At 41.2% G+C, this 15,073-nt stretch overlaps 2 protein-coding genes across 5 annotated transcripts in view; one reads left to right on the top strand and one right to left on the bottom strand.

The window, feature by feature from the left end:
- Nucleotides 1-2,951, top strand: part of arhgap36 (Rho GTPase activating protein 36) — a 49,599-nt gene extending 46,648 nt beyond the window's left edge. For all 4 annotated transcript variants that reach the window (XM_066681058.1, XM_066681057.1, XM_066681059.1 and 1 more), the window contains exons 12-13: nt 328-626; nt 2,398-2,951. In XM_066681058.1, the coding sequence (XP_066537155.1) occupies nt 328-626; nt 2,398-2,469 (371 nt within the window). In that variant the 3' untranslated portion in view covers nt 2,470-2,951. The remainder of the gene's footprint in view (nt 1-327; nt 627-2,397) is intronic.
- A 686-nt stretch (nt 2,952-3,637) lies between these two features.
- usp12b (ubiquitin specific peptidase 12b) lies at nt 3,638-13,939 on the bottom strand. Its single transcript, XM_066681634.1, has 9 exons — nt 13,779-13,939; nt 11,892-11,972; nt 11,321-11,534; nt 10,228-10,493; nt 8,901-8,977; nt 8,368-8,451; nt 7,963-8,160; nt 7,802-7,880; nt 3,638-6,554 (listed from the first exon to the last, which is right to left on the bottom strand). The coding sequence occupies exons 1-9, from the start codon at nt 13,824-13,826 to the stop codon at nt 6,453-6,455; spliced, it is 1,149 nt and encodes a 382-aa protein (XP_066537731.1). The 5' UTR covers nt 13,827-13,939; the 3' UTR covers nt 3,638-6,452.
- Between the last annotated feature and the right edge of the window lie 1,134 nt (nt 13,940-15,073).

The following is a 15,073-nucleotide window of genomic DNA, read 5'->3' as shown; positions in this document are numbered from 1 at the left end:
TCGCCCATATTTTACATTCACATAATTCTATCACAGACTGCATTTCATAACAAATTCTTATCACTTCGTTATTAATTGGCTAGATTAATTATTAACCTTCTCTGTGAATCAGTGAATGAATGTGTGTTCACCTCTGACATCACAACCATGAGATATGAAATAATCTACTGAACTAAAGAGTATCTGTAAACTCTGAAACATAGGAAATCAAGCACTAGTTTTTATTTAAAAAGCATGTTTTTCAGTGATACGTTTACTCTTTCACAGGTCTTTTATTCTTCTGCGTTAATTCCCTAGAGTCACGTCCTTGTGTGTGTCTGTGTTTAGGATCTTCAGAGACTCCACCCAAGTCCATAGCCCAGATGAGGCACTTTCACTCCCATCACAACCTTCTGAGCCTCACCCAGCCTTGTAGCCAGCTCCAGGTGGATGAGCGAGAGCAGCAGGAGCAGAGAGGAGGCTTCATGGGGCTGTCGTGTCCAGGAGAAAGGCAGCATGACAGCGGCTCACAGCCCCAGAGCCCCAGAGAGCGGAGTGTGTGGGTGCGGCAGGGCTCCATTGCGTCCTCCACCACCTCCGAAGACAGCAAGCCACCGAGCAACTTCTGGGACTTTTTCACTGGCAAGGTGTCAGGCTCCGAGACCATAGTATGACCCTAGACTAGTTAGAGTAGCGTCCATAGCGTCCAAGAGTGGACTCTAGAATACTTCACCTGCTTCATAGAGACTGAAATACTCTCGTAACAAACACACACCTCACAACCAAGTACTGTGTTGTGGAGATCATTTAATGTTGTGTAATGTAAGCTAACCCTTCTTCTCCCTTTGTTCTGAAGTGCCATGCAGTGCATGCTCTTACACGGCTTTACTCCAAACACCAGCAGAGAAACGGCTGTTATTCACTGAAAATACAGTAAAAATGAAAGAACTGTAACAGCCACTGCACTGTTTTTAAAATGTTAAAGGGTCATTTTACTGATTATATATATTTTTAAATATTCCACTGGACATGATCATAAGTAAACAGCCTTAAAGAGGGGTTTAATGTGAAATGCTCTGTTCTAGAGAAGCACTTATACAGTGATGCTAATAGGAACCAGACGCCTGAAGCATTTCTAAGAGCTGCTCCACCAGGATTTGATCTTATATTCTTGACTGTTCAGCACCACAGCTGAGAAAAGAAGGCAAGGATACGTTGCAAGGACAGAGGAATCAACCGGAATGAACGACTCGACTCTTCAAAGAGCTGGAGACATATTTGTTACATATGGGCAGTAAAACTGTAGCAGAATGAAGATGTTGAAAATACTTTAAGCAGCTTTTATACAGAGTTTTCAGATATTCTTTCTGTTCACAAACCTGAAGGAATAAACCAATGTGTTCCTCCTTTAGAGCCGGTTTCTCCAAGGAGATGATCATAAAGAGACCCTTCAAAAAATCCTTTATAAAGAGGTGTTTCAGTCTAGACTTTTTAGCCAATAGACAACCTAGGAATCCCATTCCCTCCTTCCAGACTGTTCCAGAACAGGTGACCCCTAGATGTGCTGTGGATATCTTCCTGGCTCCAGGCTGATGAAACTGGACAACCTTTTAAATTAAGGGCTTAGTATTTAGCCGAAGAGTTGTGCTGTGATTGCGGTGGATTTGGGAAACACATATTTGTACAGTTCTATTGGGATGCAGTGATATTCTTCATGTTCACATCTGCCTACCCTTCAGACATAAAACTAATGTTACAGTTGTTAATAGGGATTGTACCTGCTTCATATAGCAGTGCAGAGAAGTAAAACGCTAATTTGTAGTGTTTATTTCTCACTAGAAAATCCCACCGCTGTTATCATTGCTGTCTTAGGAGAAACATTTGCACTTGTCACATCTCTATTAAACGTAATTATGGACAATTACATACATCCACAACATGAAAGCACATGTGCAAATGATGGAGCTGGATGTGACAGGGACAGACCATTTCTGTGTATTCTCACCACACCAGGAGTTAGATATTTCTTTAGCAAAGCTTCAGAGAATCCCTCGTCAGAGCAAGAGCAATGAGTTTAATCACATCAATCAAAAAACATAATACATGAGTGAATTTATAATAACGGCTGGAATAGAGGCCTGCTCTTTTTCTCCAGACTGTAACAGTCGGCCCTCTGGAAGTAATCAGACGTTTATTTCAATGCCATTGTAGTTTCAGCAGAATTCAAAGACACTGGTCTGTTGGCCAAGGCAGCTGCTTGGAGCTTGTCTTCAGCACTATATCCTTCACAGCCATGTATCACTTTTAAATAAAAGTATAATCTTCATTTTCTGACTAGCATTGAGTATTTATTTAATTCAGATCTCAGAAATGAGACTGGTGCTTGTGTCTAAACTCTGCTGTAACTATTTTTTCCAGATTACCTTGATCAGAAGAAGTCCATCTCTCCAGAACTTCTTTATTGACCCCTCTCAGTACGAGAAAAGCTAAATGGGGAGCAACGGTAAGGAGAAGTTTTTTTTTTTTAGAAACTACAGGGATATTTTTTTACATTCTCCATACTTTTTCATCGTGGAAAATAAATATCTTGTGGAAGAGCACATCAACAGTCTCAACGTGATACTGCGATGAACCACAAGGGGGCGATATTTACCTGAAGCTTGTCCTGACACCGGACCGTCTTCTTCACTGACACCGGCCTGTTCCGCTTCTGTAGCGTTCCGCTAACGAAAATTCAACAGTTTTAAACATTCGACATTTTGTTTAAATGTCATTCCAAAAGGTTTGATGTGAAATACTCATTTCAAGAAAAATATTCCAACCAGACTTTGGAACCAAACGTTAAATAAAAGCGGTTTCTTTTACTGAAGTTTACACCAGAATAAAGTATGTTCTAATGCCTGAGACAATATTCCCAATAGTTTTGGGGTTTATTTTATAACATTTATTAGAACTACATAATCACAGCTCAAAAAAAAGATACCTGCCACAAAAACTTTAAATATTCTTAACATTTGTTCTAAAGAAACTGATTTTTTTTAAATGTATTTAAAATATAAGACTTTTATTATGTATTTGTAACAGAAAGCTTGTATTCAAATATATAATAAAATGGCAATAATAATAAAAACCTAATCACTGTGCAGCTTCACTGTTTGTATTACATAATAAAATCGCTATCTGTGGCAAACACACATCTGAAACCCTTGTTAATGCTACCTCCTTAAAACAAATTCAAGAATGAGTGTCTCCATTTCACCTCAAACCACACCGAACGACTTTATCTCAACAACTGAACCCTGCAGATGATGTGAAGAAAGCAGCGAATCAGCATTATTTTTGGTCATTATCCAGAAAATAAAGGCATCCTTTTTCTAAAACAGAGACAAATGTGCAGTAATTGGCTCAAGACGTCAAAACTGTCACGGCTAAAAAAGATCGGAATATTTTAAACTTCATGATCATTTCTTCAAAATGTTGCCCAATCTACTCTGTTTTTTTAAAATAAAAAATACCAATAAAACATCTGGTAGTGTGCATTTTGTCCACGTGAAATGCTGCTTTAATTGACCTCTTTTAAAGCACACGACAGTCTTCTCTGATGTAGTCTGAACACAAACTTCATACAAATACACAGCACAGAGTGGTTCATGTCATTTTTGATTTTATTTTTATTGGAGACATGTTGAAACAGTCTCGTCTGGCATTCAATCCATACACTTCTTCTCAAATCCTCGTTTACAATCTGTACATTGTCAAAAGTGCCATTTTTAACCAATATTGAATCAAACATTGCCACTGTATGTAATGGGCTGTGGCACAGAGGGGTGCGGGGGTGGTGTTTGGGGGTTGGGGGGGGGGGGTGTCACCAGACTCACAGAACTTTACACTCTATGATACTATGAATGACTTAGCATTAGGCAGGATTGCACATAATGTCTGCAGTAGCCAGGTAGTTTGTGAATGGTCAATTCAGTTAAATGCATTATGAGCAGAGCAGTCCCTACTGAAGACGACTGCTATCGCCTTCTCTTACAAAGTGAAAAACCAAATCCCATTACCGCTTATACATTCCTGTAGCCACAGTGTGCCTTAAAATGATCCCACACAAGTGGTGCACTCAAATGAATGACTAATTAGCAAAATAGAAAACTGTGAACATCTATGAAAAAATAAGTTATAATTTTACATAAATTAAATAGAAAAAAAAACACCATTCTCTCTCACTTCCTTTTCCTAGTCAGATTTATCCAGTTAATGCACACAAGCAGTCTCAACATGTTCAAGGTATTATTCATTTCTGACAGTTATTAAAAATATATAATTGTTATAAACATGGTGTCACCCCACGTCACATTCACTGGAACTAGACATTCTTTAAAAAGGTGTCACGCATTAGAAGCATTTCCCCAAAGTCTTGCCTTAACACTGAACCCTTGCTCATGTCTCTGCTAACCTGTTTATAACATTTATACAAGCTTTATAACAGTCGTAATACCACGAATAAGCTGTTTCGCCCGAGTCATGTTTACGCACAAGTCGTGGAGTTTAAAGCCGCAGTCATGTACGATTCCTCCCAGACGTATTCTCGGACAGAAACTGCACAGTGAGCAAGACATGCCTTCGCCGAAATCCTCCTGGTGGCCAAATTGAGTTAGAAACGCAAGACAAGCATTTTAATGCAAATAGCATAGGCCTCGATAACTAGGCCCCACTGTGTAAAGTAAACTAAAACATGCCGTACAGTTAACATCAGGCTGTCGTCAGGCCGTTTGTGCCTTCCTTAATTTGTGGAAGCATTATAAGTCGAGACCTAAACTGTAGGTCTTTTAAGTTCCTGTGGAGTTTTATTAGCAGCAGTGAGGCAGTAGAGTGAGACGGCACTCTCCTCAGATGACCTCACTCCACCAGAGACTGGGTATGAACTTCAGTCACACTGCAGTCAACAGATCACAAGCTCTAAGAAAAATATATACATCACATTTTCCAAATGCATCAATGCAACAACGACGTCTGTGATCATTGTTATTTAAGCTGTGGTGGTTTTATAAAAATAGTCTACGTGATTATGCTGTTCTTTGTGCTACAATGACTTTTTAGAATGTGTACATGGCCAGTTAAAGGGCCCTGGGCTCTTCCGTTCACCCATAAGTCAGTCAATCTTCTACTGAGCAGTTAAAGTTCAGAACAACGTAAATGTGATGATGTTGTGAACAGGTTCCTGATCACACACAAGTGAGCAGTCTGAAACGCTGTGCTTCACTTCTTCCGTTCTCCACCTACATTCAGTTAAACATTTACTGAATACAAAGAAAAGGGGAAAAACAGCCTGGGAGCACAGCATAGTCTTCAGTTTGAAACCTTTACTGAAAAATAAACCTAAGGCAGCACAGGGAATCAATCAATTAGTCTTTAAAACCTAACAGTGCCACTCTGAGCATAAAGAACGGCAGTTTGGGATTTACTCCTGATCCTTTTTAAATAAACAATCTACTGAGGGCACATGACATATCATAAGGTAAAGAGCGCACTCCATGACAAACTCAAAGCCTTTAAATGTTTAAATCTTAATGTTTTTACATTCATTTAATTCTAAACGAGAACCCCAGGCCAAACCAGCTTCATTTACCACTAAACTGCTACACGGGCACTGCACCGGCACCCGACATCCTCTGTGCTTCACCAAACAGACGTCTCTTCACACACTGCCCGGTCCCAGGCTTCATTTCAAAAGAACGTTTCTGTCAAAGCCCTCTTAATCTTTCAGAAACAAACAGACAAACAAAAACCTCATCCATATCACTGTAATTTAAGCCAGCTACACACATGAGCTGAAATGGAGCAGAAATGCACTGTATTATTGCCACCTTTAATATGAGAAATAAGGGACATACTCTAGAAACAATAGACCAAAAAAAACAGCTGGCTGACTGCTAGGCCAATCGGTTTATACTGATAACGTACACGTGTCCTGGTGTGGAAATCTCTTCATCAAACATGACGCTATGCCATAAACACTACCTTTAACAGCTGCTCGTTCCACAATCACAGAACTCAACTCAAAGTGTCATGCAGCGAATCTAAGCCCTGCACCTTTCTCAAGCCTGTAAAAAATAAATTGAGCGCTGTAAAGGCGTCCACGTTTACGTCATCTGAGGTTCTGTGGGTCTCCTCGGCTGTGACTGATGGAGAATGTTTGCGTGGAACTCAACAACACGAAGCAGGGGAGCGTGGCGATGAGTAACCTCCAGACTGCCATTGTTTCTGTTGTGCCGTGTCCAGGTCTTTCTGGCATCAACTTGCTCCTGTCTGCTTGATGCTCCAGCGTGAAGCCTCACTGACAGACCTGGATGATTCGGGGGCTCGGCTGAGAGGGTCTGAAGTGGGGGCAGAGCATGCCTTATGTAGCCCAAGCCCCGACTACTCCCTAACCCTGACTTCCATAAAGCTACATTCCCATACTTCCCATTGGCTCAGTCTCTGGACTGGTAAAAGAGGATGTAACCTGACTCTGAGTTTTTGGAAATGTCAGACGTCAACCCGTAGAACTCTTCTATTGCCTGCGCGTCTATTTTCTGTGAGAGAGACAGAGAGAGAGACAGAGAGACGGAGGGGGAGAGAGAGAGAGAGAGACGGAGGGGGAGAGAGAGAGAGAGAGACGGAGAGAGAGAGAGAGAGAGAGAGAGAGAGACAGACAGAGAGAGAGATGGAGGGGGAGAGAGACAGAGAAAATGCTGTCATTTTTAATTAATGACACTTTATAACCTACAAGTGGATTTTCATTTCATTAATGTCATTTTCCTGACCTAACCTGGCAAGACAAAAAGAAACAGTACACAACAGACATTAGATCTAAATGTTTAGCAGAAGGCCGTCTGTGGAGCCATTTGAAGATTGGTTACTGACAGATGGTGTGACATTATAAAACATTTCAGTCCATTTCAGTGTACGATGTCCACATTCACCTGCGAACGGAGACGCCTTGACACTAACCCATTTGGCTTTGTATTAGTTGCACATGAGTCTAAACACGCGGACTAACCATGACATTCCTCGCAAGACAAAACAGCCTGGAACATTAGTCTCTGTCTGTTGGAGGACATTCTGACTCAGTCTGTTGTTTGTTCTGGTGGCTTTACTAAAATGCAAGACTAAACATTTAATGTGGTCACAAAAAGACATGCTGTTTCCACAACATTTTGAGCTGCAGCAAGAAAAACGGAGCCTAGTGGTGATCGTGCCGAAAATGTTGGATACTTAGATCTCATTTAACACAATTAAACACGCTCAATGCAGCTGAGAGAGCAGAGCAATCAATAACAAGAGTGAGTGGAAATAATCGAGAACTAAAGGTGAACACGAGAACAAGTTCTTCCCACTGCATTCTTTGTGTGTTTTCTTCAGAAAGATTAAACCACAGCAAGCTACTACTTTACTGATATGTTTATAAGACAACACTTAAGCCACCCATTGATTAACAATCTTGCTTGACGTTCCTAAGAATATGTTGCAAAGTATCATTATTTATTCAGAGAGTCCACATTATTTAGACAGGTGAAGAAGACTGGACCTCAGACGAGTGCAAGGGAGAAATATTTACTACATTCAAATTACTGAACTGTTCCACTGCAGATGTTTGCCTTCTCTATGCAACTGAAAAACAACTGGCCAAATCTGCTGAACACGCAAGGGCTCATCCATGTAGTCTCCAGAGTCCTACATTTTCACTTCCACTTCTCATTTCTCAGAGGAGTATAATTAGAGAATGCAGAAAGAGACAGAAACAGAGAAAGTGGAGCATTCATACAGGGTTCTGTCTTACCTCTACAATGTCATCATCAAACAGCAGCCAGAAGCCGTGACTCTTCACTATAGTGATGTAATGACCACGGTTTGGACCGCTGCAAAATAAAAGTAGGCATCAATGGAAATCTGACCTAATCAACAATGTGTGTTTCATCTTTAGTGACAATAAACACATACCTTCCACAGTGGACCACCACAGCCACGAGGTCGTACATGCGGTCCGGGTTGGTGGCGTCTCCAGAGGTGTTGAAGAGTCTCAGCTCCAGGGGAAAGACCACACGGTAGGACAGCTTGGTGTAGCGATGCAGCTGGTCCATATACTTAAAGCGCTTAAGGTGCAGGGCAAGGATCATGGGCAATTTCTTCACCCGCATCCTGGAAAACAGGACGACAAAGTGACCGCAACATTAGCTTTAAGAGAAATTCTACTTTATTTCATTAGTGGTGAGACATAAGGCACAACATCTGTAAACCAAATGAGATTTAAACGGTTGCCATGGGAACAGCTGTCAAGGTACAGCAGTGTTAAGAGGCCCATGACTAACTGTTTCTGCTCCAAAAAAACCGAAAGGGCTAGCTCACCGTTTCTGTGCCTCCTGCTTACTCCGACACTGCTCACAGTAGTATTTATATTCACTACATAAGGTCTCTGTGTTGCTGAAGCCCCTGGAAATACAAACAATAAGGGGGAAGAAAGACATATTTTACAAGCAGCACAGTAATAAAATGTCTAACCACACGAATAATAAAAAAGACAACTAATCGGAAAACTTCAAATAAGAAACAGTCAAAAGAGCTCAAATTATAGAAAGATTTAGAAAATGTTGGCATTATAATTTTTTGTACTTTAATATACAACATATTCATTGTGTATTTAAACATTATAAACCATTCCTTCAAGATATTTCTGGACGTTGAATATTGGTAATGAACCAGTAAATAAAATGTTAAATACTGTAGTGTAATATATATATAATTACATTACTTTTTTCACGTTATCTGCCGAGATTTAATTTCCGCTTCTCAATTTTAAAGAACAAAATTACAAATGTAATCTCATACTCTTTTTTACTTCTGAAATATTGTTGTATATCAGTGTAAAGCTGTAAATTTACCTGAGACAGTGCGTAATGGATGTATTCTGCTCCACATCCACTGAGAGGTCTAAAAAATCCTCATCTTTGCTGCTCACCTGGAGGAGATGGGTACAATTACCGACATCATCACATTCCACATTTCAAATATAGAACTAATAACCTGCACCTCCAGGAAAAGGTATTGCACGCCTACAGCATTTGGACCTGAGCAATTAATGCAGTGTGTGGACTGTAATCGCTGCTCTGTAACTCACAACAACATCAAATTTAAGGAAATATTTTTTACATGTAATTTAGAAAAATACTAGATCTCTGTGGCTATGTTCACACAGCAGTTAGAAGTGATCAAGTCAAGTCTTATTTCTTTATCTTTCCCCTGCTGTTCTCACTGTGTATATAAATGTGACCTGTATCAGACCTCAGTGTAGTCCTGCATCTACAAACAGTCAAAGCTTCAGACTCACGGACCAGGAGAATATGTCATTTTTGAATGGAATGGAAGGACTGGTGTTTTATGTGCATCACTGTATCACAGAACCACCTTTTATTCCAAAGGTGTGTGAAAACCAGGGTTTAAAGTAAAGACATCAATTAAACACATGTTGTTATCGGGTCTCTCACAAACACGCCTCCAGAGAGGACGTAAGGGACAAAACGAGCTTAACATTTCCCTAATCCTCATTGAAGTAGCCTTCAAAGCAACATGAACAACATAAAACTGATAAAGAACTACTAAGAAAGAAGTTCTGCTCATGCTTTTATATAAAAACACTTATTATTTTTATTTTCTCATAAATGAGTGACATGAACCTGGATTAAGAAGCTTCCCCACTTTATTGTCCCCCTGTTATTTTGATATAAAATGAAAATGCCTTGATCAGGCTTCACCCACGTCCTAAAAAACTCATGAATCATTGTCAGTGGCCACAGAGGGCTGTTCGTTATGAGCTCGCTGTTCAGACCAATGTGCACTTCCACAGACTGGACATGGATCAGATTTCAATCTCAAACATGAAAGTGGCCCAAATCTAAATTTAAAAAAATTCACACAGCCACAAAAAACACACCTGTGTCACATACGAAGAAAGGCATTGGATTTGAGCCACTTTTCCCTGCTGTGGGAACCCCAGCCTGTGAAGTCTACACTTAAATTGATCATAGACTTTTTAGAATATTACACAACAAGAAAATATATAATTAACACAATGTATATAACCATCAGTTCTGCGTTTACTCTTAAAGAAATAAAAGCTGAATCTGACTCAGCACTGAGTTTCCACTCTCCACGCGTCTCATTGGAAACACATGATTCTCCTCTGCTGTGTGTTCCACTCAATCTGCTCACCGCTTCGCAGTTGAGGCAGCGTGTCTCATTGGTCAACGTGCCCTGGAAAATCTCGTGCACCCAGGTCTGCTGCGTCTTCTCTTCAGATTCAGTCTCCCCTGTGCTGCACCCACTGCCACTGCCTACTCCTCCTCCTCCGTTCTGCACCAGTTTCCCGTTCTGCTGCCGCTCTTGGCTCTTCTCCTCCTGCAGCAGGTCTGCGATCGTGTTGAGCAGGTAGTTGAGAAACTCGTGAGCATCTTGCTGCATGTAATTGTCAAACAGCTCTAACAGAGAGAAGAGGAAATAGGGGAGACATAAGAATAATGGAGTCCATTAACAGTTTTAAATCCATTTTGCCCCACCCCTGCTCTACATCACTTCCAGTCATACTGGGCCTGAATGGATGTAGTTACTAATGCAACATTTAACCAGCATTTAACCTCAGTAACTCTGAAGGGCTGTATTTGTAATTCAGTAACTGAATTATACGCCTAGAGCAGAAGCACACGGCCTAGAGCACTTGTGGAGTGTCACATATCATAGAGATAATATCCTATGACAAGTACTACATTAAATGATAAAGATTCCTTGTGAATTCCTTGAGAGAAAACATAAAGAGAGATTTATTGTTGTGTGTGGTGTGACACAGAAATGCATGGTACAGCAGTCAGTTGGCATTTCTAGATCTCACTCAAAGACAAAGTCTATTGCTGAAGTGGATGATTGATTACCGACAACGAATGAATGAATGATATTAATTCGGTATGTCTGCTACTTAAAGTGTGTCCCTTCCTTACACCCCGTGATTCTGAGCAGGGTCCTGAAGCCCCACCTGGATAAGAATTTACAGACAATAAACAAATAAAAGGGTTGTTTCCTAAAGAAAACCCACTTTCCAAATGTAGAGAAACAAGTGAATGAGATTCACAACACAAATGCTAACGTTCTACTCATTGTAAGTTTAAGTAGCAAAAGGAATTTTCTTTTAGAAACACCATTCTATAAAAGTATAAGCAGCTGATTTCAGTGAGACTTGAGTAAATCACAAAGATTCCCACCACTGCCACTGGGTTTAACATTTACGGTACCCCTTCAGTGTCCCTCTCCATACCATTCTCTTTCCTCAGCCGTGAAATAAACTTCTTAGGGGGGATGACTCCCACCTTCTTCTTTTGTGTGGCGATGCTATTGAAAAGGTCTGCCAGACAGGTCAGCAAGCTCTCTTTTCGCCGTGGCTGGACCTTATAGGCCAGCACTTTTTCCCGGAAGGGCCGACAAAAGTACAAGGCCTGCAGAACCGAGTTACAGTAGCAGGTGTTGCCAAACTGAAATAGAGAAGTTTCAAAATAAAAGCAGAAAACATGTGAGACGAAGGGGTTATAAACATTAAAAAGACACCAAAAAAAGTTATCTTCATGAAGGGCATTAGGTCTTGATATTTCCATTCAGGAAGTAAAGACTGATTTTACCCTGTCATCAGTTTTAGCAGGTGGCTCTAAAACATGCTTATCTCACACCAGATAAGCTGACAGGTGTGTGGGCATAAACACGTTTTAAAGGTCAGTGTTTTTAAACGTGGAAGTGACTTATATGGTCATACGTCACAGAGCAACACCTGATTTGAATGTTTCAGTTTTATAACGAGCAAAGACTAGATACTGAACGATGAACAAAAGACTTACGTTAACAAGACCAAAGTAGTGTTCATTTACAGGGAACTGTTCCGGTCCGATTTCCTTCTCCAAAGCAGAGGCATTGGCGCCCTGAAAAACACAGACATGAAGGTTACCTTCATGAAGGCTCCCTTATTCTTGTTCTTGTGCTTGCCCTCGGTGAATAACAACATACTGACGCTTTTAAAGACTAACAGGAACATCCTGTTTGTGGAATATATCACGCTTGCCATTAACAGGATGTTGTCACACAAAAACATACATTTCCAACTTTTTGGAAGTTAAATAGAACCACCCCGTTAACCACTACTACATTCGTCTGTGAGGTCTGTGTTTAACAAAGCCTCATTAAAGCATTATTTCTGTAGGTTTTAAATAAAGACATGGTTGCTAGTCATATGAGGACATGGTGTCAGGTCTCGGAAGCTCTATAAACTCAGCAGGTGTGACACTGTGCTGCAGCATCTGCTTTGGAAAGCAGTCAATAAGACTGTGATACAGGAACATGGCAATTCAGAGGAATGATTACGGCTAAAGGGTTAATCAGTTTTACACTAAACTTTTAAGAATGTTCAAAATGTCATCCCTTAACACTGCTGTATCAAAGCGATATCACAGAGTCTGGGGCAATCCTTCAACATTAAAGCTTTAAATCTAAATAAAAGACATCATTAAATCACAACATTAATCACAACTACACAAACATTTCTGCCTCGGCTGTGAGTCACTCAATCTTATGCTGAATTAAGTGCTTTGCCTTAAAAATGGTACAAAACCATAGAAAGGTGCCGAAAACAGTGCTAACCCTAACTCTAACTCTAACTTTACCAGGTGAACGAGCTGGATTTGTCGACTGGCTCTTTACACAGAAATGTTCCAGATGAGAAAGGTAAGCACTTGGGGCCCTTTTAAAACCATGTATTTGACCTTTCCCAGACATATTTGTAGAACTATTTGAGGGATGTAAAATGGCTTCTTACAGTGTTAATATTATTTGCATTAAATTATAGTGTATTACATTGTTTTTAAATGGTTAAATCTTTTGTACATTCGTGTATATAATACTACCTTCTACAGCAGGGTGCTGGAAAACAGCTCGCACAGAAAGCTCAACGAGAACTGGACACTTTAGCAAAGTTGACAAAACGAGCACCAGGAGTTTATCACTTCATTAAAACTGTGTGGGGATTAAGTTATTAACATTTGGAAATCTGACTTCTGCTCATTAAGCAGTTCTCCGATGCGACAGTCACTCACACACACTCACACACACACACACACACACACACACACACACACCGGCTAGGTCTTGATTCCCTTCCTACACCCTGTAAAGGGCACATACCGGTCATAACACTACGACTTCAACACTCAGTACAGTGCAACAAACGTTAAAAAGTGAGTACTGCTGCTATGTGCTAAACATAATACATTTCTATCCGAGAAATTATGCACAAATTTAGCTAAGATCGCTGTTACTGATGCCCTATAAAGTGCACTCCGGAGGAACCTGGAAAGAATTTGGAATTCAGCAGAAGTACATCAAAGCTAACAGCTTAGCTAGCTTAGCTTAGTTAGCATGCTAATCCATCGCGAGTAAATCACTAACAAAAACACATTTAACCTTTCAGTTGGTTTAAGTTACATAACTAATCTCTCCGTGTCACTTATAACTCGAAGAATGGCTGGTTGTGAAGACGGAGCTGACTTATGAACAACAACCTTCGCTTTAACTGTCCGCGCCACCTTAAACAGAGCAGCAGACTCCGGTCCAGAGTCACACCACTGCACAGTTTAAGGTGGAAATGTAAATTGAAGTAAGAAGCGAGTTGAGGTTCGTTCGCAGCGGACAGGGCAGAGGGTAAACACGCGCCGAGGACCAGCAATAAAACCTACCATCGTACAAATCGAGGCGATCTTTCGGACTGTCATCAGTATTTCCATCCGTCTGCCGCCATACTGGACCAAACCCACAGTAAAAACGACGACAGCCGTGAAAAGCGGCTGAAGTTCCGGGCAAACCTTCGCCCGTCCGCCCAGCAGCTGGAGACCGAGCGAGGGAGTGTCACTGCGTTTATTTAAACACACCCGTATTTAGATGATTCCCGCATCGGCTACAATTTCTCACGCAGCCATTTGCGGACTGATTGTATGTATAACCTAACAGCCAATCGCAGCGGGGATAGTAGGATCGTGCTGACCAATCGGGACGCATTCGTGTGAGAGTGGTCTGAAAACCGGTGGATTAAAGACCTTGCAGTGTCACTTTCTTTGTCGACGCAACAAACCACTCGGCCTTTTCCGTACGAGTTCGGAATACGCTCTGTGTCAGCTACGAAAAATACTTAACATAAAACTAGAAAAAAACCAAATCAGTTAACTAAGTATAAGCTTCGTGAAAGCAGTAATGTATATGTGTGTGTAGTATTAATATGTAGTTTCAGTTATTAATAGGACAATAATAATACAGAGTGGTATAAATCCTATTACTATAATCATAATATTGTGACTGTCTATATATACATATACATATAGTGACTGTCTGTGAGGAGTGTGGTGTGTTCTCCCTGTGTCTGCGTGGGTTTCCTCCAGGTGACTGTCTGTGAGGAGTGTGGTGTGTTCTCCCTGTGTCTGCGTGGTTTCCTCCGGGTGACTGTCTGTGAGGAGCGTGGTGTGTTCTCCCTGTGTCTGCGTGGTTTCCTCCGGGTGACTGTCTGTGAGGAGCGTGGTGTGTTCTCCCTGTGTCTGCGTGGTTTCCTCCGGGTGACTGTCTGTGAGGAGTGTGGTGTGTTCTCTCTGTGTCTGCGTGGGTTTCCTCCGGGTGACTCTCTGTGAGGAGTGTGGTGTGTTCTCTCTGTGTCTGCGTGGTTTCCTCCGGGTGACTGTCTATGAGGAGTGTGGTGTGTTCTCCCTGTGTCTGTGTGGGTTTCCTCCGGGTGACTCTCTGTGAGGAGTGTGGTGTGTTCTCTATGTGTCTGCGTGGGTTTCCTCCGGGTGCTCCGGTTTCCTCCCATGCTCCAAAAACACACATTGGTATATGGATTGGAGACTCATAAGTGTCTGTAAGTGTAAAGGACTGGTGCCCTTGTGCCAAGTGATTCCAGATAGTCTCCGGACCCACCACGACCCTGAACTGGATAAGGGTTACAGACAATGAATAAATGAATGATTCCTGATCTTGACTTCAACAA

Source organism: Hoplias malabaricus, chromosome 9 (genome assembly GCF_029633855.1).
Source record: "Hoplias malabaricus isolate fHopMal1 chromosome 9, fHopMal1.hap1, whole genome shotgun sequence".
In the NCBI taxonomy this organism is placed as follows: Eukaryota; Metazoa; Chordata; class Actinopteri; order Characiformes; family Erythrinidae; genus Hoplias; species Hoplias malabaricus.
This window is presented reverse-complemented; position numbering and strand designations above follow the sequence as displayed.